Source organism: Anas acuta, chromosome 9 (assembly GCF_963932015.1).
Source record: "Anas acuta chromosome 9, bAnaAcu1.1, whole genome shotgun sequence".
In the NCBI taxonomy this organism is placed as follows: domain Eukaryota; kingdom Metazoa; phylum Chordata; class Aves; order Anseriformes; family Anatidae; genus Anas; species Anas acuta.
This window is the reverse complement of record NC_088987.1, coordinates 5597430-5621508: the sequence shown is the minus strand read 5'-3', so window position 1 is coordinate 5621508 and position 24079 is coordinate 5597430. Positions and strand designations below refer to the sequence as shown.

At 40.1% G+C, this 24079-nt stretch overlaps 1 protein-coding gene across 1 annotated transcript in view; it reads left to right on the top strand.

The window, feature by feature from the left end:
- The first annotated feature begins 5027 nt into the window (after window positions 1-5027).
- The window catches only part of SPATA16 (spermatogenesis associated 16), a 78698-nt gene continuing 59646 nt past the window's right edge, over window positions 5028-24079 (top strand). Inside the window, exons 1-3 of the mRNA XM_068692489.1 lie at window positions 5028-5078; window positions 7130-7753; window positions 21994-22139. Coding sequence (XP_068548590.1) covers window positions 5028-5078; window positions 7130-7753; window positions 21994-22139 — 821 coding nt within the window. The remainder of the gene's footprint in view (window positions 5079-7129; window positions 7754-21993; window positions 22140-24079) is intronic.

Sequence of the window (24079 nt, the reverse complement as noted above, 5' to 3'; positions counted from 1 at the left end):
CCGTTTTCTCTCCGTCTTCACTCTCGGCATCCCTTTAGCTATGAAAATGAACCACTCTGCTCCTGCAGTGCTGAGCTGCCGAATCCAATCGAGGAAGGCTGGCCAGGCTTCACATCCCTGTCAGACACAGTGTTGACCTTTTTTTCCTAATTGACAATGCGGGGCTTTGTGCTAATAGGATGACATCATTACGCCAAGCTGAAATGCTCTCCCTGCTGTCTCTTTTGTTTCTCAGTATTTTTCTCCCACACTTTTAGAGGAAGTATTTCACTAGGAGGGAGTGTAAGGAAGACAGTTACACAGTGCCTAAAAAACATGCAGAAAACATCCTCAATTTGTCTCTCTTCATTTTCCCTTAGTCACACTAGTTACCCACCACATATCCTGAGTCCTCACCATGCATTGTATCTCCCTTTTCCTTCCTCCAGGTTGTCAGTTGATCACTGATGTTTCTCGTCTGTATTCGCTTTGCCTCACTGCCCTGAGATATGCTGCTGGGGAGATTTGGGTTCCTTCTTGATTTTAAATTATAATTGTAGTTGTTAGCTTGCTGTCCTTTGACAGCTCTCATTTTATTCGTACAATATGTTAACAAAATCCTTGAGCATCCCTATAGCAGTAAATAGTTAATTGAGGTCTCTAACTTTGTGTGGAACTGTTGGCAGTTAACTTCTGCTGTGGTACTCAAAATTACAACATTTTAAAATAATGTTTTAAAGAACACATGGAGGGGAAAAAGCCCCAAAGCGACGGAAAATATTAAGATCTTTTTTTAACTCTCATGAGATTGGCTAACCCATTTCAGCGAGTCCTACAACCTATTAAAATACTGCCTTAAAACTTTAAAAAATGTGCCTTGGTGCTGGTTATAAATTGACAGCAATGAGGCAAACCATACAGTACTGGCTAAGCCAAGGAACCAGATAAATGCACATGCTATGATGGAGAAGACAGCAAGGGTAGGAATTTCCCATCCTTGTCTATCCAGTCCCATCTCTCCTGTGGCTGACATGTTAGGTGCCACTAACTCGTGGTATGTGCTTCTAGCCTGCTTCAGTGCCTCGTGAAATGGATTTGCTCAGATCCCAGGTACTTCTGTGGATCTGTTTACCCCAAGCTGTTCTAGTCTGCACGGGAATGCCCCAGGAGCACTGATTCAGAGAGCTGCAGCAAGAGCAGGGTAGGGCACTGTTGGCCAGCCAGGAGAAGCAGCCTCTGAAACCACTCGTGCTGGCTCTCCAGGAGCATGGCTGTATAGATTCTTGTTTAAAGAATGGCAAGCAGGAAAGAGAATATAGACAAGACATACAGTGAAGAAGGGAAAGGATTCATGAGGGAGAGGAAGGAGATTCCATTGCTACTCAAGATTACCCAGAGCTGGTGGGAATAGGGATTTACTGTTGATGACGTCATTAACATACATTGTCAAAACTTCTCTTGATTATTTTAATCTAGTTTTCCCATATCTTTGTGTAAATTATCCTTAAAGAGATATTAAGTATTTTAACCAGAATTTGTCCCTTATATTCTGTTTCTGTCATTTCTACCTTCAACGTTAGTTAACCTGCATAAGCTATTCCTGGCAATAGAAGGAAACGGACTTTATATGGTAAGCCTAAGCCTTTGCATAAGAGCACCTAGTGAGCTGGCTGTCTGATAGCTGTGAGCAGTAATTATTAACACAGTTTAATATTTCTCTTCTGTCTATAGGCTAATGAGATTAGTGCTCTGTTGTACTCAGTACCACGTAAACAATTAATAAGTGAGTTTCAGCCTCAAAGACCAATTAGAGTAATATGGTTAAATCCCTGCAAACTACTCTGAATAAAACACTGTTTCCCTTGCCAAATTTCAGCCCGGAGTCCAATTTATTATTATTATTTTTATAAACAGGTTAAATATAGTGAGTGAAAATAGTGTTTAGAGTGGAAGTGCTGACAAAACCTTTACTGCGGCAATGTGGACAATGCAGCTGTAATAATGGCAAGTGTGCCCTTATCACAGCAAGAAAAATGTAAGGAGTTCTGATTTTGCACTGAATGAGCCATTACTTATGTCTATCACAAAGAAATAAGAGTACTGAACAAAAAAAGATACATTAAGGCTTTTTTTTTTTCTCCAAAAGAAAACTAAAAATAAAAAAGATCAGATGTGACTCAGGCTTTCAAACAATAAAAATAGCAAGATGAAAGAACTAGGTTGCTTCATTGCCTAAAGAAATGGCTAGAATCTTAAAAAGTCTGAAACCTGATTGTGAGAGACTCACTTTATGGGCTGCTAAGAAGGTGCTGACCTTCGTCATCAATAGATTGTCTGAGCCTTTGTGGTATTCAGCAGTAAAGGAAGTGCTTAAAAAGTCATCCTGCTGAAAGATGGACTGAAAAAATCTCCGGTTCAGATCTCAGCATAGCTGTTGTCAGTGCACATGCTCATTCAGAAAGTCTGTCTGTAAATCTAATACAGATAAATCTTGCTTCATTTCTAAGTGATAAAACTGGAGCATCCTCACCTTAGAGATGGATCAGGATATCTGGAATTCAATTTAAGTGAAATTATTATAGAGGAGGGCAACTAATGACCTATCTGTTGTGGGGCTTTGGATGTGTTTTGTTATAGTACTATATTTTTCTGTCTGTACTAAAGGACATTGAAGAAGTGGGATAACACTTGTACAAGTACCAGTGGTATAATTTTCTTATGCTTGTTCCATAGTTTTGGATGCATTTTTGCCTCTTCCAACATTTGCACTGAAATGAACTGTAGCAGATGACTGCCCTGTGATTTCAAGTGGTCTTCTGGGAGAAAAAAACTATTACGGATAAAAGAGTTCAGTTCCTATAACTTTCTGGAAAAGTCTCATCACTGTCTTAGTAGTCCACTGATACGGCAGTTGTCATTACAAGTATCTTCTGTAACATGAATTAGCCCAGGTGGGGAACCAGGCTAGGACAACTGCACTGCTGCTGGTACTCAAGTGAGCTCACTGAAAGACACACAGGATGTCTTTGCACAAAACGTGTGCTGCAGACAGTCGTGCCCTGGCTGAAAAATATTGTGCCGGTATCCTCTAGAAACTGTACATCATCGAACGGTCACAGCAGAGAGCACAAAATGCTGATGATCACTAATGACTTCTGGGACAGCCGGTGAGGTACAGGCAGCCCATCCTGGCCAAGGCAGCCTGTACCTGGCTGCAGCTGAAGCAAAAACAAAACGAATGACAGCAGAGATTTCTGCCAGTTCTGATACTAGGAGGAGATTATTCCTGTCTCCAGATCTGATGCCTAATCTGTCAAATGCCTTTGTAAGGCATTTATAGGGCACGTTCAACAACAGAGTATGATGGGTCCACTTTGGCTGCTGTCAAACGTCCAGCGTAAGGAACCTAGTTCAGAGTAAAATACATGATCATCAAGTTCCCTTGCTGCATCCTAGCTTCTGTACCATCCCCTTAAACTTCCAACCCATGCAAACGTATGGTCCAGTATGCCAACACTGGGAAATGTGCGAGCTGGACCACCACTTGCTCCTCAGAGATCTCTCAGTGCTAAAATGCCTCCTGGAGCTTTCTGCTTCCACTGGACCCTCTGCCTTAAAAAGCAACCATGATCCTCAGAAACAGTGCGTTATGTTGTCAACTGAAGGATTTCACCAAAATCAGGAAACAGACCTTTTTCTAGATACCAGCCTCACAGAACTCATATCCGAAAAAGCTATTCATGACAATGCAATTGTCCAGCTTCAAGGCAGCCTATTTCCCTCTGAGAGAACAAATTCCTTTCTCCTACCACTGCACTTAAATCAATGCTGAATGTAAGCCAGGGGTTCAGCCTTGCTATATGCAGATTCAGGAAGACCGTTATATGCAGTCTTCAGTGTTTAGAAAGGTTTTACTTCACAGATATAAGGGCAAAAGCTTTTTTTTTGGTTGAAATCAAAGTTTAAATTCTGAAGGAAAAAGGGATCATCAAAGAACTGGCAAAGAATTTAACAACTAGGTGCCAGCTGAAGTGCCAGCGTGATTTATCAGCAGGTTCTTCTCTAATCTGATCTGAGATAATAGGAGAAGGTGTTGAAAGCAGAATCAAACTAGATACAGAACAAAAACCATAAGGAATAGGGTTCACAAGATCATGCACGTAAGGAAGTTTACGTTATCTAGTAGGCAGGCCGCTCTCCCCAAGAAGGTTTCCTCAGCCATATGGGGAAAACAACAGACAAAACCAGAAGATTTTCAAAGATAAATGTTCTTACATTTTTCCTTTTATATATATTTTTTCATGTAAGCCTCTCCATTTGAAGATATGTGGTTTCCTCACTGCCAGACCCAACAAAATACGTAGCTGTAGGAGCTGGCAGGGCCATGGACAGAGGTCTCCTGGCAAAAATTAAGCCTCAAGTATGCAGAAAGCTGGACTTGCTTGTGACTGAAGAGGGAGATCATTCCTGACAGCTCACAAGTTTAAGTAGTTTCCTTCTGACTACTGCACTAAACTGTCTATCTGCATAGTGATTCATTAGAAGCATTTTACAGTAAACGCTTCGAAAATAAAAAACAGACGTTTTAACAAAAGTCTCAGGAAAATACTTAACTGACAAAGATAATGATTTTCTAAAAGCTTTTCTCTAGAAGTGTTTTCTTTTTATTGAGGCAATGATTAAAGTGAGCCTGCCTGAGTTACAACGTGCCTCCATTGCACAACCCAGTCATGTTAATCAGCTCGAACACCTAAAAACACAATAGGAGCAGTATAAATCCACTTGATACAGCAAAGTTCATTTCAGGTGTTTGTCCACTGGAGAAATGTCCATTAAGTGATTACCTGAACGTATTTCACTGTTTGAGCTCTGCTTTCTTTATTCCATGGCAAATTATTTTGATCTTCTTAAGGCAGTCTCAGAGCAATCAGCTTGGTCCAGACAAATTCACATTCACACTGATATCAGCCCCCCAATCAGATATAGGGCTTTGACTTTGTAAGCTTCCTGGGGAGTAGAAGAGGCCATTAATTGCCCTTGAGGGCTTCATGGTGCAAGGTGTCTGCTCAGAGGAAAATTCCTGCAAACTTGTATCTGATGTCAGCCCTGAAATCTCATTTTCCAGTGAGCATCCCACCCAAGAGGCTGTGAGAGACCTGCACTGCCCCATAGGCACTGGGATAGCCATAGACTGCAGGAGGTACATTGCAGGCCCATGTGTGACAGTTGTGCTGGCACAACGTGGCACCAAGATTAACAGGCTCATCCCTCAGCTGGTCCTGGGGCTGGCTGGAGTATCTCTGCTCCACTGCACAGTGGAGATAAATCATAATTCCCTAAATTACTTGGTGCTGAAGCCAGCACTGGAAAATGAGGCTTCCAATCTTTAGGCTGTGCTATGGTTTGTTTTAAAAAGGGATTGAGTGTCTAACAAACAGGTAAAATTGCTGCCAGATGCAAGTACATTAGCCTTTTCCAGCTGCTTTACTGCTGCCATTCAAAATAGTTTGCTATAAATATGATTCCTTTGAGCTCTATTCTGACAAGTGCAGAGCACTATCTGAGAAGGGCCGCTGGTTTTCCATCCCCACTGAACTCAGTAGGAGTTGTGATTGCTCAGCATATCACTGAAAAAAGTCCTCTGAAATTACCTTAAATCACACAATTATCCCCTCACCTCTCGCTCTGTCTCTGGCAGTCATGGAAAGAGGAATAAGTTTCTCCACAGGCAGTTCTGCTGCGGTCAAGTTCTCAGCCTGGTGGTTGTGAACAAATGTCAAAAGCAGTGCATTCCCCGCTTTGGGGGCCAGTGATGTTCCCGGCAGCAGTCCGGCTTACCCAGGGCAGCAGAACCAGGGTAAAAACATGAGAAAGAGTTGAAACCTTATTTACAGCAGCATTCCATATCCACTTTTCATCTTCCTTAAAATGCCTTCTTCTCTTTCCTTTACCCCCTTCTGTATGTTTCTGCCCAATTCCCATTGCCCTAAACAGTAGAGAGTCATTGTGCCACAGCGTACAGAATATATTCTGGCAGCTTTTATGAGTCCAATAGTGCACATTGTATGGCCTTCACTAAAACTTAGCAAGTTTCTCACTGTTTAAAATCTGTTTATGGCTGAAGAGAAATGCATTTATTATGTATCTTTCCCTTGTACAATCTGTACCTGTAGTTAAGTGCATTAAACCAGCACTAAATGTATGGAGGTCTGTTAAACAATAACACGAGGTTAAAGGCTGAGTGCTTATGCTTAACAAACCATTCTGAAAGACGCTCATGATTAAAGCTATTTACAATTACACTTTTCATTACTAATGGAAAAAATAAGAAGAAAAATACCCATGCCTCCCACCTTGTCACTATGAAGTCAGCAGAGGCAGAAGAAAATCAAAATTTCCTTTGAATTTGAGCACAATTAAGAGTTTACAGTGCAGATCAAGTCACCTTTCTTTTTGCACAGGAACTGTTTTAGAAGAGCCTTGTGGGTTTGATTCTGCATCTTGTACCAGTCTGAAGCCGCTGCCAGCTCCCTGAATTGAGAGTTGGGCTGCTATCTACTGGGGGAGGGTTCCTAGCAGCAACATGCCAGTGTCCTTTGCAGACAATTCATAAAGAATGGCTTTGAAACCCAAATCCGGATCTGAATTTGGTTCAAATGCAGCTGAAGCTAGGATCCCACTTTGAGCATGTGTCCCTTTGGAAAGTAACCAAAGTGCCTGATTTGTAAACACTCCTCTCTGGCCCCAGCAACTGTGCTCAGCAGCTCTTGAAAATCAGGCCACAGTGATTTTTTGCACCCCATAACAACATATAACACAAGTCAATCAGTCACAGGTTTTTGTTCTTTTCTTCTTCTTTTCCTTAAGAGTAAAAGCTGGATTTTCTCTTCTTGCTGTACATGTAACAAACTGATGCACCAGCATTACCCTACATAAACAAACAACCATTATCAAGAGTATTTAAGATGCCTTAAACCCTTATGCGATATAAGAAGGTAATTGCAGTGAGCCTGCTATGCTATGTGCTATGTCCTGAAGAGCTTCCACTCACAATGGTGCCTACAATGTGCTGAGTGGAGAAAGCATTTGCACAGGGTTTTTTGGCTTTGTGGTGTTTGAGTATTTTTAACTTTTCTGCATTTTCTCCTAGGACTCTTTCTTTGCTGAAGTTATGGAACCAGGAAGCAACTTTGACTTTCAAAAATATTTCTTAAGCGCGAGTGGCCGGAATGAAACCTCTCGGCAAAAACATGCTAACAAGGAGCCAAACGTAGCGGCAAACAAATTGAACGATATTCCAGAAGCACCACAAGAGGTCAAAAAGTACCTTCGAGATGTAGCAGTAGAAAATATGGAGAGAATAAAAACGGCAGAGATAAAGAAGGAAAACCAAAGTAATGATGCAGACAGAGCAAGCCGTAAACGGAAATCAGAAACCAATGAAAAACTCACTGAGAAGAAAGAAGCGGCGATGTTAGAGCCTGGCAATCGGCTAATCCCGGCTCCTCTGTCCCACATTCCTCTAAAAACCCTGCTGGACATCGAAACGGAATTGGTCTACATTGACGAGGAGGAGATTTCCTTTGAGTTCGCTGAGGTGGCAATGCCTGCAGGCCACCGATCAGCGCACCGTGGCTGTGCCACCACTGCCATGAGCGCACCGAGCATGCCGCGGGTCAACACGCAGCTGCAGGTGGCCCTGTGGGATGCCAGCGATCGCTACAGGCAGAAGAACTACGCGGTGGCAGCAGCTCAGTTCGCCACGGCGCTGGAGGTACGAGGTGCTAGGGACATCACAGTGTAAATGAGAGTCTGTAATCGTGCCGATTGGGTGTCACTGTATCAAAAGGAACAAGGTGCACAAGCCTGGAATGCACCCGGTTTAATACAAATCCTGAGATGCGATTTCATGTGAAATCTGACAATTAAGACCTATAAATAAATCATAGCAGGTGAGGAGGCGGCACTGGCCTGAACCAAAAAAAAACCCTCGGGTGAATTTTGTTTTAATCTAGGCCTTCAACTCTAGTTATACTTTATGAAGGAAATATAAAACATATAGGGAGGGAAAAAAAAAAAAAAAAAAGTTCTTCTTTTTAATCCCATCTCTATTAGGGTCAAATGATGCCTCCATAATCAGGAGAGTTACCACCACCATATGAGTTCCCACAGTATCCCAGCTATCCATGCACTACTGGATGAAATGTTTAACCCTTTGTTTAAAGAAAAGGTCTGGTTTTGTTCCTTTTTCCCTACGGCAATTCCATCATCCACTTCCCTCTTTTTCCCTAAAGCCAATAGATGGCCACTAGATCTGTACAGAAATCCTTTTATTTCTACATGAGAAAGGACCAGTCCAGCAGTGAGCAACCCCTCTGGACTCAGCCAGCTTTTTCTTCTGCAGCTGAGAACTAAAATCTGTTTTGTTTTGTTTTGTTTTCATGGAAAGAAGGATCTCTTGGCTGCTGCAGACACTACAGAAATAATATGACCTTGGCCATGGTCTTTGAAACTAGATCAAAGATTTTCATGACTTTCTATCTTTAAGTGCTCTAACTTGAGCTGTCCTAAATTGATCTGTCCTTCAATAAGTGATGTTTCTATGTTTGCAAAAGCAGAGCTCTTTCCAATTTCAGGCTGAGCCTCCAGAAAGGAGGCATCTGAAAACCTTTGACACTTTCAAAAATCTTAGCCAGCCTTGAATTTTATCAGTATAACGTGAGAAGAAAAGAATAAAAGAGGGAGTTCCCAGGACTCTGGCAAGGTTGCAATTAATTCTGTGAGGGGAGGGAGGGAAAGGAGGTGCAGGAACCCCCGACAGGTGGGTTACAGTTGCATCCACCAGCCTCCTGTTTCCTGGAAGCCAGAGCGAGCAGCATTTACAGTAAAACTGATTGTCCAAAGTTGTATCATTATTCCCAGATTTCTCTAGTGCTGCTAATCTCAGTTAATTATATTGGAAATCCCTTGCATTATGACCATGTAATTCATAATGTGCCAGGAGAAGTCATGGTTCATAATAATCGCATAATGGGCAAGGACTTAGATGTAATCAGATTTTAGTTACCCTGTCGTGTTTCCATAATGCTGCTATAAAACTGACATAATCACAAAAAAGCACCAGTTATTTAAACTTTATCAGATTGACATCCAGTATCTTTCTCTCTCTCCCTCTCTTTTTTTAAACAATGTAAGATTACAAAAATTGGATTACAATTGCTGGGAACAGACTATGATAAACTGTTTGCTTGTGTGCAGAATGAAATTTAACAGTGGCATCAGACTCTCAATTTTTAGTTAAGTGAAACCTGTTAAATAGTAGCACTCTGCAGCCAAAGGCTGCTTTCAAAGAGGTAGCATCAGAGCATTTTGAAAACCGTATCTCCAAGAGCATAGCTGTCTAATAAACCTTGAAAGATGCTCTGTATTTTCACAATTAACCCAGTCACTAACATTTACTGCGTGGATGAGGGCTTGACTTTTTCCATGATACATGATGCAAAAAATTACTCTTTATTAGCTGTAAGGATTTTAGAGGCCAGTGTCTCTTTATTTTAAAAAAGTAAAAAATAAAGAGAGAGAGACACTTTAAACACTTCACAGAAACACAATTGGTGATTAGAATAGAGGACTTGCAAGCTGCCCTTTTAGGGTTCTCCCTAATATTATATCTCCACCATGACCCCAATCACTTCAGCTATGCACTTGACATCCTGAAAACGGGTCCAACTGTACTTGTTTCAGAGCCATACCGCCAAATTTAATCCAAGAGTATTTGTAAAACATTCAAGGTTTACTGTTGACAAGCAAATATTCCTTCTTCTTTTCTTTTTTTTTTTTTTTCCTATAATACTGAAGACATTTTATTTTAAAACAATAAGTATTATAGCAGTGAGTGAGAAAAATTAGAAAGTGACATCCTTTTTAGTTTAGGGTTTTTTGTTTTTTGTTTTTTTCCTTCATTCAGACAAGATCTTTGATGGGGACAAAAGCACTTTTCAGTTGAGAGGAAAGGAGTACTTGTCTGCTCCTAAAGGGAAACGGAAAGGCCAGCTAATAGACATCCTGGTGAAAGAATAAACCGAGATTAAATAATTCCTTCCTGGGACTGTGGACAGAGTGACTGGGAAACCACAGAATTGTAAGGCGGAGGCTTCTGAAACAGTCTCATAATCCAACCCTCCCCAGAAGAACAACAAGCTCAGAACATCTCTGAAAGACATTTCTGTTCTCTGTTTCTAAAAAATATCCAGTGAGAGGGACTTCACATCTATTTCAGCAAGATGGTAGAAGGTTTTTTTCCAAATCTCCCATACTGCTAAATAGCCAATAACTTTTTGTATCCTTATTTGTCATGAAAAGCAATTAACCACCCTATTCTCTCTGTACTTGCAACCTCTTAGCAAATCTATTTTCAGTTTCCTCTAAATTAAATAGATTCAGTCCTCTTATTATTTTCTCCCAGGTCATGTTTTCTAAACCTGTATATCATTTTTTTTGCTTTTCTCTGCATCAGCTCCAATTCATCTGTTTGTTCAGATATAGACAAATTGGAGATAATGCAGAGAAAACCAGGAAACTTAAACTGCTGAGATTGAAACCGTGCTTGTTTTACCCACGGCTCCTTGATGAAACACACAAAAATTCCTCTGCATTTCATGTGGGTGAAGAGAACTGTGATATGTAACAAGCTCAAAGGTCAGGAAATTCAAAGTTATAGTTTCTAGTGCAAAATGTTTACAGGTATTTTTCACTTTTAAGGAACTCAAGGTTTTAGTCTGACATTACAACATTTTGAGTTAGAGACCCTGATCCAGAAAAGCATGTGTATGGCCTTACATTTCAATAGTATCACTAAAGCATGCTACCTTACCTACTGCAAATATTGTATGTTTCTTATCTCTTTTTCAAGCTAAAATGTCTTTTCTAGTTCTACCTATATATTCATGTGGCATTATCATTCCTTAGACCATGTTGTTTTTCAGATATGCAAATAAAAGGCAGTTCTGAATGTCTAGCACTAGAATTGTTGGATTTCAGAAGAGAAAATTGAAATGCTTGTTTAATTTAGAGACTTTTATATGTTGGACAGCATGCTGCTGATTACTACAGACGTCAGGAAGGCAGTGTTATCAAGAGAAGAATTGGTGTCTTCTTACTATTTCTGCACTATTTAGCTACCATTAAATTAATCAGAAGGGACTTAGTGTTAGTCAGCTGCATTATAGTTGGCCTGGGAGAGTTAAAAATAATGCTCCCTTGGAGAACTCTCACCATTAGAGCTTAAGAATTAAATACTTTCTGTTGCTAGTGAGGAAAAGAGCTGAAGAAATTGGGGCAATAGTCTTTGGTCTGCCACCTCTGAGCTCAGTAATGCAGTATATTATGCAGACTACATTGAGAAACACTGTAAATTTCCCTAAATTTTTGGCATCCATCTGTTGGAACATAGGAAAATAAGACTTGAACATCTGGACTGGGATATGAAGGGTATGAGAAATGACTCTCTAGCTTAAAACCTCAATGGAAAGCATATACATATATCTATAAAATCTCTAGCCAATTATTAACAGCTTAGCTAGGAAATAACATTAAACCTGTATAGGGATTGAAAGATCTTGTCTCATGCTAATCTCCTAATATCAGAGAGTATAAAAGACTTCAGAAATATCAGCCTGTTTAAAACCTGCACAAATTTAATTCCATACCCTGTTGTTCTGCAAATAACCCTCCCTGGTGATTAAAAAATAAATGAGACAGGTTCGTGACTGCTGGGCCCAGAAAGCAGTCCACAGTGCCTCAGCACACAGCGTTCGGTGCGGTGTCTCAGAGACACAAAGCGCATCCCACGTGTGAGGTGAAGGCCTCAAACAGCGTGTGGTTAATTCACAAGAGTGCTGTTGTGGAGCCTTCCACAAGCTGGAACGCCTCCATCTCCCACAGATGGCTACTGTGGGCACCGTTCCTATGGCAGTGAGCTAAACGTTAGTGCCATCTTTTTTCGCATACCTTGAGTTTTCAGATTAACCTTTCCCGTGGCTCATTGCCTCGTGATTCACGGCTTGCCGTGTCAAGACCACACTCCCTCTTCCAGGCAACAATATCTGCAAAAAGCAAATATTTTGAAAGAGGCCATGGCATCCATGCCTTGTCAGCATAATTACATACCAGTAAAGAGTTAGACAGTATGGTTCAACTGAGTCTTCCATCAATGTCTCAATATGAGAAGCAAAAGATAAGTATTTCCTCTATAACTACCTACATGAGAAGAGGTTCACCTCAAGTAGTGAATAGAAAAGCTCAGGTGGCTTTCTTAAAGGCCCTGCTGCAATCCAGGGAGCACCACATCATCGAGATATTTGGATATCTCCCCACTGAGACCATTGCATCAGTGCTAGGTGCTCCAGAACGACCATGGTACGGCCACATTTCTGTGCTCCCCACCCCAGTCTCCTGTTTCAGGTGGATCTTAGCATCCAGGAAACCATCACTGTACAATCCCTTGCTGTAAGAAGCATGGGGACTAAAATTACTGGTCATCCACTGGCATGAAAAAAAAAAGGGGAGAATATGTGACTTTTGATATTTTTCATTACCCCCTTTCACCAAGACAAGCTGTACAAGGACTAGACATATTTTAACACCATGAAACATGAGTCCTCAAGGGATAACATGTGAAAGGCTAAATATTTATTTTTAGCACAAAATTTTTGGAGCTAAAAATCATACTCATAATTTATCTATCTTTATCATCAGCATGAGTCTTCTAGTAACTTCTTCCTGAGAATACACCAGGTCTTGAGAACAACAAAGATGACAATCACTGATCCCCCAAAGCCTGAGCATGAGATGCTGACTTTACTGTACAGAAATACTCTTTTAACCTCTGATAACAAAGTAGGTTCCTAAATACAGCCTACTCATTTAACTTACTTTAAAAAAAAAAAAAAAAATTAAAAACGCCTGATAATCAGCAGTTTTTCTCTCCCTGTAGTACCATCACTATATTTTTAGGCTGCAAAGCCAAGAAATTGATTTTTTTTTCCTACTGATACTTATTGTCTTTTATGGCTGCAGAAGATTTTAGACCAGGAATGTGAAGCTTACAGATGGCTCAAATCTGGCTTGTGGGATAGAGTGGGAATCTGTTATAATGATCCATTTGGACACGCTCCCATCTTTTGATCACTGAATTTGAATCCATTAATCTTCTAGACATTTCCAGCATGCCCATCACCATGAAATAAAGCTGAGGAACAGCACAGCTATTTGTCTATAAGGATTCATGCCCCCATTCTTCTTGCCTGAACTGCTGTTGCTTATCTAGCTTATAAAGTGTAGTTTGTTTTTTTGGGGGGAGGCGGTTATTTTGTTGTTTTTTTTCCCCCAAAGGAATACAACATGCTGACCATAAAACAAGTTTCCTCACTCATGTGTGTCTAGGAGAACAAAATTCCTACTTCAGAAAGGACAGACCATATTTTCCAATCATTCTAGTGCCAAAGCAGATCAGTCAATTTCTAATTAACTTTAATTGGCTTCCTCACATGCTATTAAATTATTTACCTGGAGGTGACGGGTGCTCAAAAGTGCTAAATATTTTCTTCGTACTTTGTAAACATTGAGCAATATAACCGTTGATTAAAAATAATAATCACCCACCACTTGTCACTTACAATCAAAAGCCTCATTGACCTAAACACGTGCAAACCTCATGTATTACAATCACTGCAAAACAGAGACAAGGCCCATGTAACACATCTCTCAGTAAGTAACGAAGAAGAAAAAAAATAAATTAAAAAAAGAGAGAGAGAGGAAAAAAAGACTTGGGACAGCCTTGGAGGAGGCACCAGCCCTTCTACAGAGATGTGGGCTCAGTGTTTTGCTCAGCCACCACTAACATACTTGGCTCTGGGCACCTCACTTCTGGCTGGAGACTTAAAGGTCTTCTGTGAAAGATGGATGGCTAAAAATCTTGAGGTGTCTGAACCCCACAGCTCCCCACGTGTATCACAGGCATTGAGATACCCAGTAATATGTCAACACAGCAGCGTGATCCTACTTCACGCCTCTCAATGCAAGGCAGTGCCTTAGACCCTGGCTGGAAAAGGAGTTCCTGTTATATTCAGGGCCCTGAGAAATTGGAGGCATTTATCCTCCCAGCTGCCATCTGCTCCTGGAAGGTATCTTACAGGAACAGGGAGGGCAGAGTGATTCGTGTTTAATTTGTAGCTCTGGGTGCTTCCCGGCTGGAGCCGACAGGGCGAAAAACACAATGACAATTGGCTTAATTTATAGGGAGAAAATTAGGCAGGTGAAGAGATGGTCCAAACACCAAAGGCAGCTAATGCAGGCAAGCGGTGGTCACAGAAGGTGTGCTATTAAAGTGTTTTCTATCCGAAGTGTCTTTTAATCATACTGCTGCATGCCTACCTAGGCTCTGCAGAGGAGAGACAAAGATGCAGGCTGAAGTGGGCACCGAATTGGAAAGTGTTCACGGACTGATTTGAGAGTAACTTTATCCATGAGGACAGTTTAGAGAAAATGTGTTATTAAAGTACTTTATTTCCATTTAGAGATTCACACAGGCATACACAGACAGTAGGTGGTGACAGCTGCTACCAGAACCATTTGTTATCTTACTCCTGTTCAGCTTTTGACAGTGTAAAATGAATATAAATGCTGAAAAGCTTTACAGAGGTGAACCAAACAATAAAAAGTAGGGGGGAATGAATTCTGTTTAGGTTACTTTAGGGAAGAGCTTTATTTCTGTTTATTCCTGAGGCATGGATATGTGCCGTGTTTCTTACACTGACAATAACGCTTAGGAGATTCGTGCTGGAGTTTACCAAATCCACACAGTCCTAAGGAGGGTGCAGAGGGGAGAGCTTGCAGCTAACTTTAATGTCACATCCAGAAATGGCATGGAATTAAGGCTTCAGCAAATGATTGTTTTTCCCTAATAATCCTGTCCATCACGGCAGAGTGAGCCTTTCACATAGTTTGCCTTTATAAAAGTGGTGAGATATCTCTGTGTTTGGACGTAGTGATAGCAAATCTCTTGGCATCAAAGGGATTAAATTAGTTGGCCTGAAATTATATTGCTTTTTCCAAGCAATCATGACAGCTCTCAAAATCTTGCTACAATACAGTCACATCACACCAGCTGACAGTTGCCACCAAAAAAAAATAATTTTGGCCAGCTCCCGTGAATGCTATCAAAAAAGACTGATGCTCCTGCTTCCAAGTCCAACAGACATCTTGAACTACACGCCTATCAAGAGGAGCTACTGGTATCAGTTTTGACTTTTGTCTGATTGTTCGGTTTTCACATGGAATATTTACACCCTCTTTGTTTGGTTTGATTTTTGGGTGGACTTCCATTGGAGAACTGACAAATTTTGCATTACAAAGGCGATCCATAAAGGAGACTTCAGTATATAGCACAGAATATAAAGTTCCTTGGAAACTATTGTGGTGTATTGATTCCACAATATATCTTTCATTAGAGAGCTTTGGGGTTTTGTTTTCCTTTTTCTTCTGTACTCCTCACCCTGGCAATACCGATAAGGTGGGCACTCCATAACAGAGACCGTGAACAGGAGGCACAGATTTGTAGCGTGGCACACAGATCAAGATGAAGTCAAATGGGCAACATTTGCCTAAAACCTTTGTTCCTGATTTAAATTCTATCAAAGCAAATTATTTACTATATGAGAAAGACCCCTGAGTTTGTGCTGAAGGGAGGTAAAGCCTTTATCTGAAGCTGGGCCAATAAACAGGAACGACTTTGGCTTAGGAGTGCTGCAGGGAACATCGTTATCTTCTGTGGGAGGGAAAGATTCACGTCAAGTTTATTTTTATAAAGCAGCATCCACCTAGGAGTGAGCACAAACTAAAATGCTATATCCTCTGAATTTTGTGCACACTTGAAGTCTCAATTTTGCAATTAGGTTTGGGCTTCTTTAATGTTCTGCCCCACATGATCACCAAATCCCTTTCACGCACCTGCGATTACTGTGGAGACACCTGAAATATAGGCTGGTTATAGCTGAAGAAGGAATTTAAGCCTAGACATAGAGGGGGCTCCAGATAAACCCAGTGGAGATGTGGGGAGAGCAGGCTGAGTCCCACCGTGAGGCCTGTGAAGTTCATCTGGTGCTGCTCGCCAGACTCACTCTTTTCTGGCAGACAGTGCTTTCTGAATAGAAATAAGGATCATTTCTCCAATCTTGGCATATCCGAGGTATATCTGGCTCTCTGCCAGTACTGTGTAACCAATAATATCCCCTAGATAGCAAATATGCCCTGCGCACGCATTACTGTTACAAAATCTAGTGCTAACTCTGCATAAAGCAGCTAATATGCCAGAAATATCATATGTGCATATTATTTGAAAAATCCATTGCAGAGCACATTGCAGAAGCTTAGTAAATTTAGTTCTTCTTACCTGACATCTACAGTCAGATTTAGTAGTGAATTATATTTTTTCAATATGTTTTTAGAGAGTTATTTACACAAATCTCATTAACAATAAAGACAGAGGTTTTATATACAATTCCTGCTCTGCTGACTGAAATTACATACCAAGATGTCAGTATGACTTTGAATAGAAGCTGGAAAGTTATGCTGCATGAAATCACATCATTGAGAGCAAACCCTCTCTCTTTTTATTCCCCATGCTTAATTTTTTTTAGTTTTCCCCCACGGAGACAAAACTATCATTATCTGGTTCTTTGTTACGCTGGTTTTCTGCAGGATTTTTGATAGTGCTTAATAGTTGTAGGGACTGGAACACACAGCAGAATACAAAAAGTGGTTTGTTTTCAGCCTGATGTGGGGCTTGCAATCAGATTTCAAAAGTTATTTTCAGAAGTAGCCTTCCTTAGCAGACATTTTCTGGGATGCAGTTAATGTTCAACTTGCCAGGTGCCTGATGTGCAATGCAGTGACGTTACCAGGCTGAGTACTTGGATTGCTCTGGAGTGAAGGCATCTGGTTAGGACTGTTGGCTAGTCAGAAGAAAAGACTCTAATTAAATATTTCTTGCCTTTTCAGGTTTGTCCCTCTGATTAGCCACTCTAAAATCACTCCAGGGAAATCCACAAAGTTATCTCTAAAACAGAGAGACATGATTAAACAGTCCTCTGCTGAAAAAAAAAAAAAAAAAGAAAAAAAAAAAGAAAAAAAAATCAAGGCAATCAGCTCCAGCAAGGCCAGCAGGTTACTGCTACTGCTATATTCAAACTTGCCCTTAACCCTTTCATTCTGGCAGAAGAAAGCACGATTGATCTCAAAATTGCTGAAGACTGTCATTGAAACACACCATTTGACCAAATTTACTCATTTTTCCAGGCAGCTCCGGAGCTAAATTTGCTATCAGATATGTATCTATACACATACAGATAGATATGTATTGGGTATCTAATTCTTTTGAGCAAACTGCACAGTTATTTATGAAGACTCTAATTCTTTAAGACAACCTGTATTCCTGATTTGAATATACACCAAGCCTATAGCAACAATTAGCAGACTGCTGCCTTTGCCAGTTTTGTACAGCTGAACCTTTCCCTTGCTTTCAGTGACACAGCTCTGGCAGCAAGGCATCACCAGAGCTCTAGCTTTATTTTTCCAAATAACACCCACACTAAGATGTAACACCTACCTTCCAGACCAGCATTTCCACTGGTCTTTCACCAAAGCCATGGTGGGTTTGGGGAAAATCTTTTCCTCTCTTTCTCGTTAGCTAATGCCTGGGAGGTCTTTACTCATAAAATTTCTTTGCTTGCTACTGCCAGAATTAAAGCCTTAATTCCACAGCAAGATCTATGTTAAGTTCGCCGTGTCACAGACTTGTTTGGTGACCTTTGACAAAGTACTTTATCACAAGCATTTATATGACCATGCTTTCAGCAATACAGTTATAGGCTCAAACACACTGAAAGAGAAGCCTCCTTTATGAGTAAAAGTATAACATAATTAGTGTCAGTTCCCCATTAACAAAAAAAAAAAAAAAAAAGAAAGAAAGAAAGAAAATTGCAGGTAGCACTTCCATTCCTAATACCTCATTTACACAGAAGGTAATTCTTTGAGTGGGATAACTGGGCAGACTTCTGAAGTTTCCATGTTCCACGTACACAAAACCTCCACTCGTAACAAGGGCTCCTATGAAAACAGATATATCCTTTGGCAGAATTTTTAAAATTCAATATTATTTCTGGAAAAACATTCCTGTCTACTGACAGGGGTACTCTCAGGTAAATTAAGTCTGCAAGTGAAAAATACTGTTACATTTGCTAGCTATGGTAAAGGCTGTAAAATGGTACCGTTGCAGGTTTTTAACCCCAGATTGGCTTTAAAACTTCACATGTTTAAGTTGTTTCCTTCAATTTCATAGCATCTATAACCTTTTAGACATTGGCAAGATTTCTGCAGACCCAAAAGTGCACCAAAGTCTTAGTTAAAATGTACCCCCAAATTTCCCAGCATGGAATTAAAATCAAATTCAGTGACATAGCTCTGGGAAAAGAAACCCTCAATGGTAAAAAATTTAACTGCCTCTCCAAGCCTGCATCTATATTTGAATGTCCTTGTGACAAGACCTTCAGGTATTCAGAGGAGTGAGATGGAGCTGCTTTTACCTTTTACTTAAAGCAAGAACTCCAAAAACACTAACAGCCCTTTTGATCTTCAAAGGTAGTGTTACTGGGCTGCAGACTGCAGCAGGACAAAGAAAACTCAGTGCTGCTGGGTGAGACATGAAAATTGCAAACAAATCTCCTCCCTGCTCATTATGGCTGTGCATGGCACAGCCTTTCTTCCCTTGCTCTCTGTCCAACAGGTTTTCCCAAAATTACAATCTGTAGCTGCAGAGCTTCCTTTGGATCCCTAGGAAATTGTCCTTTTTCTCTTCCCCTTTGAAACTCAGATGCGAGTCTTTCTAGAACTCTTCTCCTCATCCCCATCTGTGCTGCCAGATCCCAGCTCCCTGTCTCTGTCCTTCAAGATAACAGATCACATGCAGACCAGTGTGATAACCCGCCTAAATCCTTCCCTGGAAGTTTCCCCAGATGAAGCTTCCCCAGTGCTTCCAGGCACTGCCTTTGCCTCACCTCCCAGAGCCCTTCCTCTCATTCAGTGTTCAGCAGCAGACAGGACAACGCAAAGAAACGATCTCTCCCATTGCACATTCAAGTCCTTTTACCAACAGGTCAGCAAAATACAGTAAAGGCTGAAGAAACAAATACCAAAGTTATAATTATCAAAGTTAAAAATAAAAAAGTTTCGAAGTTATAATTTTCAGAATTTGATGTGCTCGTAGCTCTGCACTGAGGTGTTTTGCCCAACAAAAACCCTTCACAGCAGTGTCTATATCACTACCAAAACCAGTCCCTTATACCACCACTATTTAATTTATTGCACGTTTCACTTTTAGAAGACACTAGGGCTATCTTGTATATCCACGACCTTTCTGCTAAGCACAAAAGGAGACATTTCTGTGCAATTAGGATGAATCTTGCTTTTGGTGCAAGCTGTTGTTTTTTGCATGGAATTAGAGTGAAGGAGCCCACCTCAAGCCCATAGATCAACAGCAGAAATGCTGCAGAAAGAATTCCCTATGAGACAATTTCTGATCTAAAACATAGACTGCTTAGATGGTCACAAACAGAAGCAAAACCCCTTGAAATATCGCTCTGATTTTGCGAGATTAAACACTGAGTTATTTGTTTGTTTGAACTGTTACTCTGAGATCACTCAGAGGAGACCTGGCAGAACCCAGCCTTCACTGTATTTAAGGATATTTGCTAAATCCTTATTTATTTAGATATGGTTTACAGAGACTTGTGTCTTGCCTTTTGTCGAAGATAACTGAGGGGTTACACGAGTCGAGACATAACTCCTCATATCAGCAGGAAGAATCAAGGAAAGTCTGAATTGTGGCACTTTATACTGAAGGGATCCTTAAATGATTCTTTTCTTCTCACAATCCTTCAAGAACTTGAAAGTCAAGGGAGTAGCCTCAAAGCTCTAATTCCCATAAATTTAACAGAGGTCACAGCATGGCCAATTCAGCTGAAAAGTGTTATTACAAAAAAACTTGATGATACTTTTATGTTCACTGATGTGAACATAATTCTCTGTGTCTTTTAGGTACATATAGCATGTCTTACCCATAGAGACACTTCAGCAGATATATATGGCACCATGAGCAAAGTTAAAAGTGATGAATTCTCTGATTTATAACTTCTACTGATAACAAGATGATAGAAAATCTTAAACGTATGGGTGTTATTATATACACTGTGTAACTTCACAGCAGAGAGGAGATGTGGAAAAAAAAAAAAAAGGATATTTATCACACCTGAACTAGGGGGACACTTTGCTGAATGACCCTTGACTGGAAAGAATTGAGCTGATCTCTAACCAATGTACAAAATCCTAAAGATGGGGTTAGATTTGTATGTGCTAAGGCTGGATGTGGGTCTGTAATCCTTCCTGCTTTGAAGGATTCCGTGCAGGAGGAAAGATGCATACGTAGATGAGCTTTTTTCTTGATGGATTTAATCTTCTAAAGAGATCTCAACTGCTGAATTGACCTTGCACCTCAAAGATCAGCCACTGGATGTTAACTAAGAAACTACAAGAAACTAATTAGTGTAACTAAACTTCTTAGTGATGAGGAGCTAGGCAAGCAGGCTATATCCTCCTCCTTCCATTTTAAAGCTTTGGTGACTGGCAGAAACGGACTCAAGTGCAAGTCCCTTGGTTATACACCATTTTTAACGCAGAAGCTGCATTCATCCCCAACAGCCTGCAGCTGCACAGCAATGCTGTCAGGGTCCGCAGCACCGGTCTGCATGTGATCTGAGAGATTAAGCACACAACCTAGCTAAATATGAATTTGTTAATCTTCATTAGAAATCTGCTTTTAAAGTTGATTTGCAGTGAAGTCACTTAGGCAGATGAAATCATTGCGCACTAAACAATCCCGTTAGAGATGTTTATCCAAGCAAAGGACGTTCAATTGCATTTCCATTAGTAGCACTGTATAGTTATTGTCCTTAAAGACAAAGCTCTTAGACTTAATCTATTTGTTTACAGTTGTATCTAATTGCTTACAGTTGAATTTTCTTAAGAACTAAAAGCTAATTTTTAGTACTTTTGGGCATTACAAAATCAGATTGCCTGAAGATTAAAAAAGCACAAGGATTTGAGGATGAAAGGTAGTTCTGCCAAGTTTGTTTGCTCTGCCAATGCTGAATATTCTCCAAAACTTTAACGAGTTGTGAGTTACCTAATTCTAATAATGCTCATTATAGAAATACAGTGAATTTCTGATTAAATACTTTTCTGTGATGAACAACAGGTGATTTATCTATCAAAAAAAGTATCATCTTTTGTATAAAAAACAAAAAAAAAAAAAAAAAAAACAAAAAAAAAAGAAACTTTCTCTCTGCTAAATTCTATATGGCTTGAGAAGATGGGAAAGATGTTTGATCTCATCCTCTCTACCTTCTTTAACAGCTTTCTGGAAGGAGAAGCCATCCATTTAATGAGGGGTGGAGATTCTTTGGGGCTTCTTTGACTTGCATCACTCTCTACTTTCCTAGCTGTAGGACTAAGGCAAAGTTCAGCAGTGGCTGTGCAGAAATAAGAAAATAGCTGTCTGAGACTCCTTCAAACATAGTCTCAAGACGGCCACAGATTTTGGGAGCCTGGAGACAAGCCCTAGATTTTGAAAATGGGGTAAAATATAATCTCTTCCTTAACAGTGCTTTTTAGTTTTTAGCTTATTATCTGATCTTTTGACTATCCCTTCAGGGAAGATGCCATTGCATTTTATTTTATGTTCACATATATTTGTACTGATTTCTGTAGTGCTAACTGTAGTTAAGGTCAGGGTATATTTTACTTAGAAGTCAGTTTTCTCCATTTATCAGTTACAAAGTGCATTTCTGTCTAACAAAAAACATATTATAACTTTAGTAAACAATGCTTTTGTTTCTTGTAAAGCTTTGCAGTAAAGGTGTTGCTACAGGCAAACCCTTTGATTCATCTCCAGAAGATATTTCCAGTATTGCCAGTTTTATTGAGACAAAACTTGTAACCTGCTACTTAAAACTGGGGAAGCCGGATCTTGCTCTGAATCATTCACACAGGTAAGAATGAAGATCGATTAGATAGGCTGCTAAGAGTGGAAACAAAAAATAATAATAAAAAAAAATACTATGAATACATCTTGTGCAAGAATAATCAGTCTAATAATCTGAATAGAGGAATCAACAAACCACTACTAACATGTCACTGATGCTTAGGGCAGAGTAATTCTCAGAATTTGAGGCATTACGCTGCAATAGCCATGTATACATTTACTGCTTTGATGATGCAGTAGGTGAGGATATGCAGATGAGTCGCATAGATAGTTCAGGGCACCCTCAAGATTGAATCTAGGCAAACATAAACATACCCAGCATTATATAGCCATAATATTATGAGGTTTTGATCTTTTTAAAGCCAGATTAGGTCAGGGATGACTTAAAATTATTTTCATTAGATAATTCCTTCATGAGCTCAGTTGTGATCCACATCAAAGGCTGCACCACACCAACACATAAAGAAGCCAGAAACAAAGCTTGCACATGGCGGAGCTGAAAGTCCCATTAATTTCAAATGAGCTAGGATTTTGCTGGGTTTGTGCTGCCTTTAATTAGCATTCAGGCATAACGGTAGTTTCTGTTAAGCGCATGCATGTCCTGCCAGCAGCATTTCATTACTGAGGTCTCTGTTCATTTCTTCCCTTGTACAAGATGTATTAGGATGGACACTGCAATTAGCGCAGGGTGAGTTTTCTCACACAATCATCTCAAATGAATGCAAGTACAAAAGAGTAGTTACACCAAAAGAGGAACCACATGCTTATGCCTAATTCACAGGAGACAGTGGCAAAGAACAATGTACTGGAATAGCAATGTGATGCCATCACGGCAGCAGGTTCGTTTATCTACAAGCAAACAAAGCCATGAAAACCTGAGAATCCTGACATAATGACGAGGTCTTCATCTCTCTTCTACACTCATTTCTACCCCTTTCCCAAGCACTTTTTGTCTATGAAGCCTACCTGAGGCCTATAGGCAACTTGTGGTGCATCTTCAGACTAGCTCCAAGGACCATGCTGGGTTGATGTCCTGAATGCCCATGAGTAGTTGGGGCACAGAAGGTGCCCTCCAGGGCACATCTATCAGGCACACAGCCCATATTCTTTTCAGGTGGAGTAGTCTGTTAGGGGACCCAAAGCATAGGAAGTGGGGAAAACTGAGAGATTCCTGTTAAAAACACACGCTCCTTATACACACTAAAAAACAACCACATTTTTTCATGGCTTCTCAAAGACCATGCTAGGGAGAAAAAAAAAAAAAAAAGAGAGAGAAAGAGAGACAAGGTTTGACTGGACTGCAACATCTGGATAAATGGTAATAATGATCTCTTTTCCTAACTGTGATTTCCAAGAATGCTAGAATGAGAAGAGGTAGTGATAGCAGTGCTATGGAAACTAAAACCTATCTTGACATGCTTTGGTACTAAAACAGAAACCTTGACCTACAGAAACCCAGAAACCATGATCTACAGTGAAAATAAATGCAGTCAGATGGGGATCACTGGCAATCCAAGGAGGGAAAAAAATTTCATTCTTCTTTTCTTACACATAATTATAACAATCTGTACTTAACATTTCGTTACATAGCACAAAGAAAAGTGGCAATCAGTAATGCCTGTCTTCAATATAATTCATTTAATAACTTGCAGAATGGGAATAAATCTAATGACCATGTCTGTTACACTGTAAAATGCAGGAACTAATACACAGAGTATGCCAGTAAAAACTATTCTGAGATGTCATTTACATGAAGACAAAACCTGAAATATAATCAACAGCTATATTTTTCAAAAAGAATAAATAAATTACTCTCAGCTCTCCTACTAAAAATAGCTTACTGCCATCAGTTAAATAGTATATATAGGATTTTTATTCCCATTGAGTTTTTATGTCATCACTACATTTTAATGGTTTGCTGGTAATCCTTTGGTATTAATCATGAAT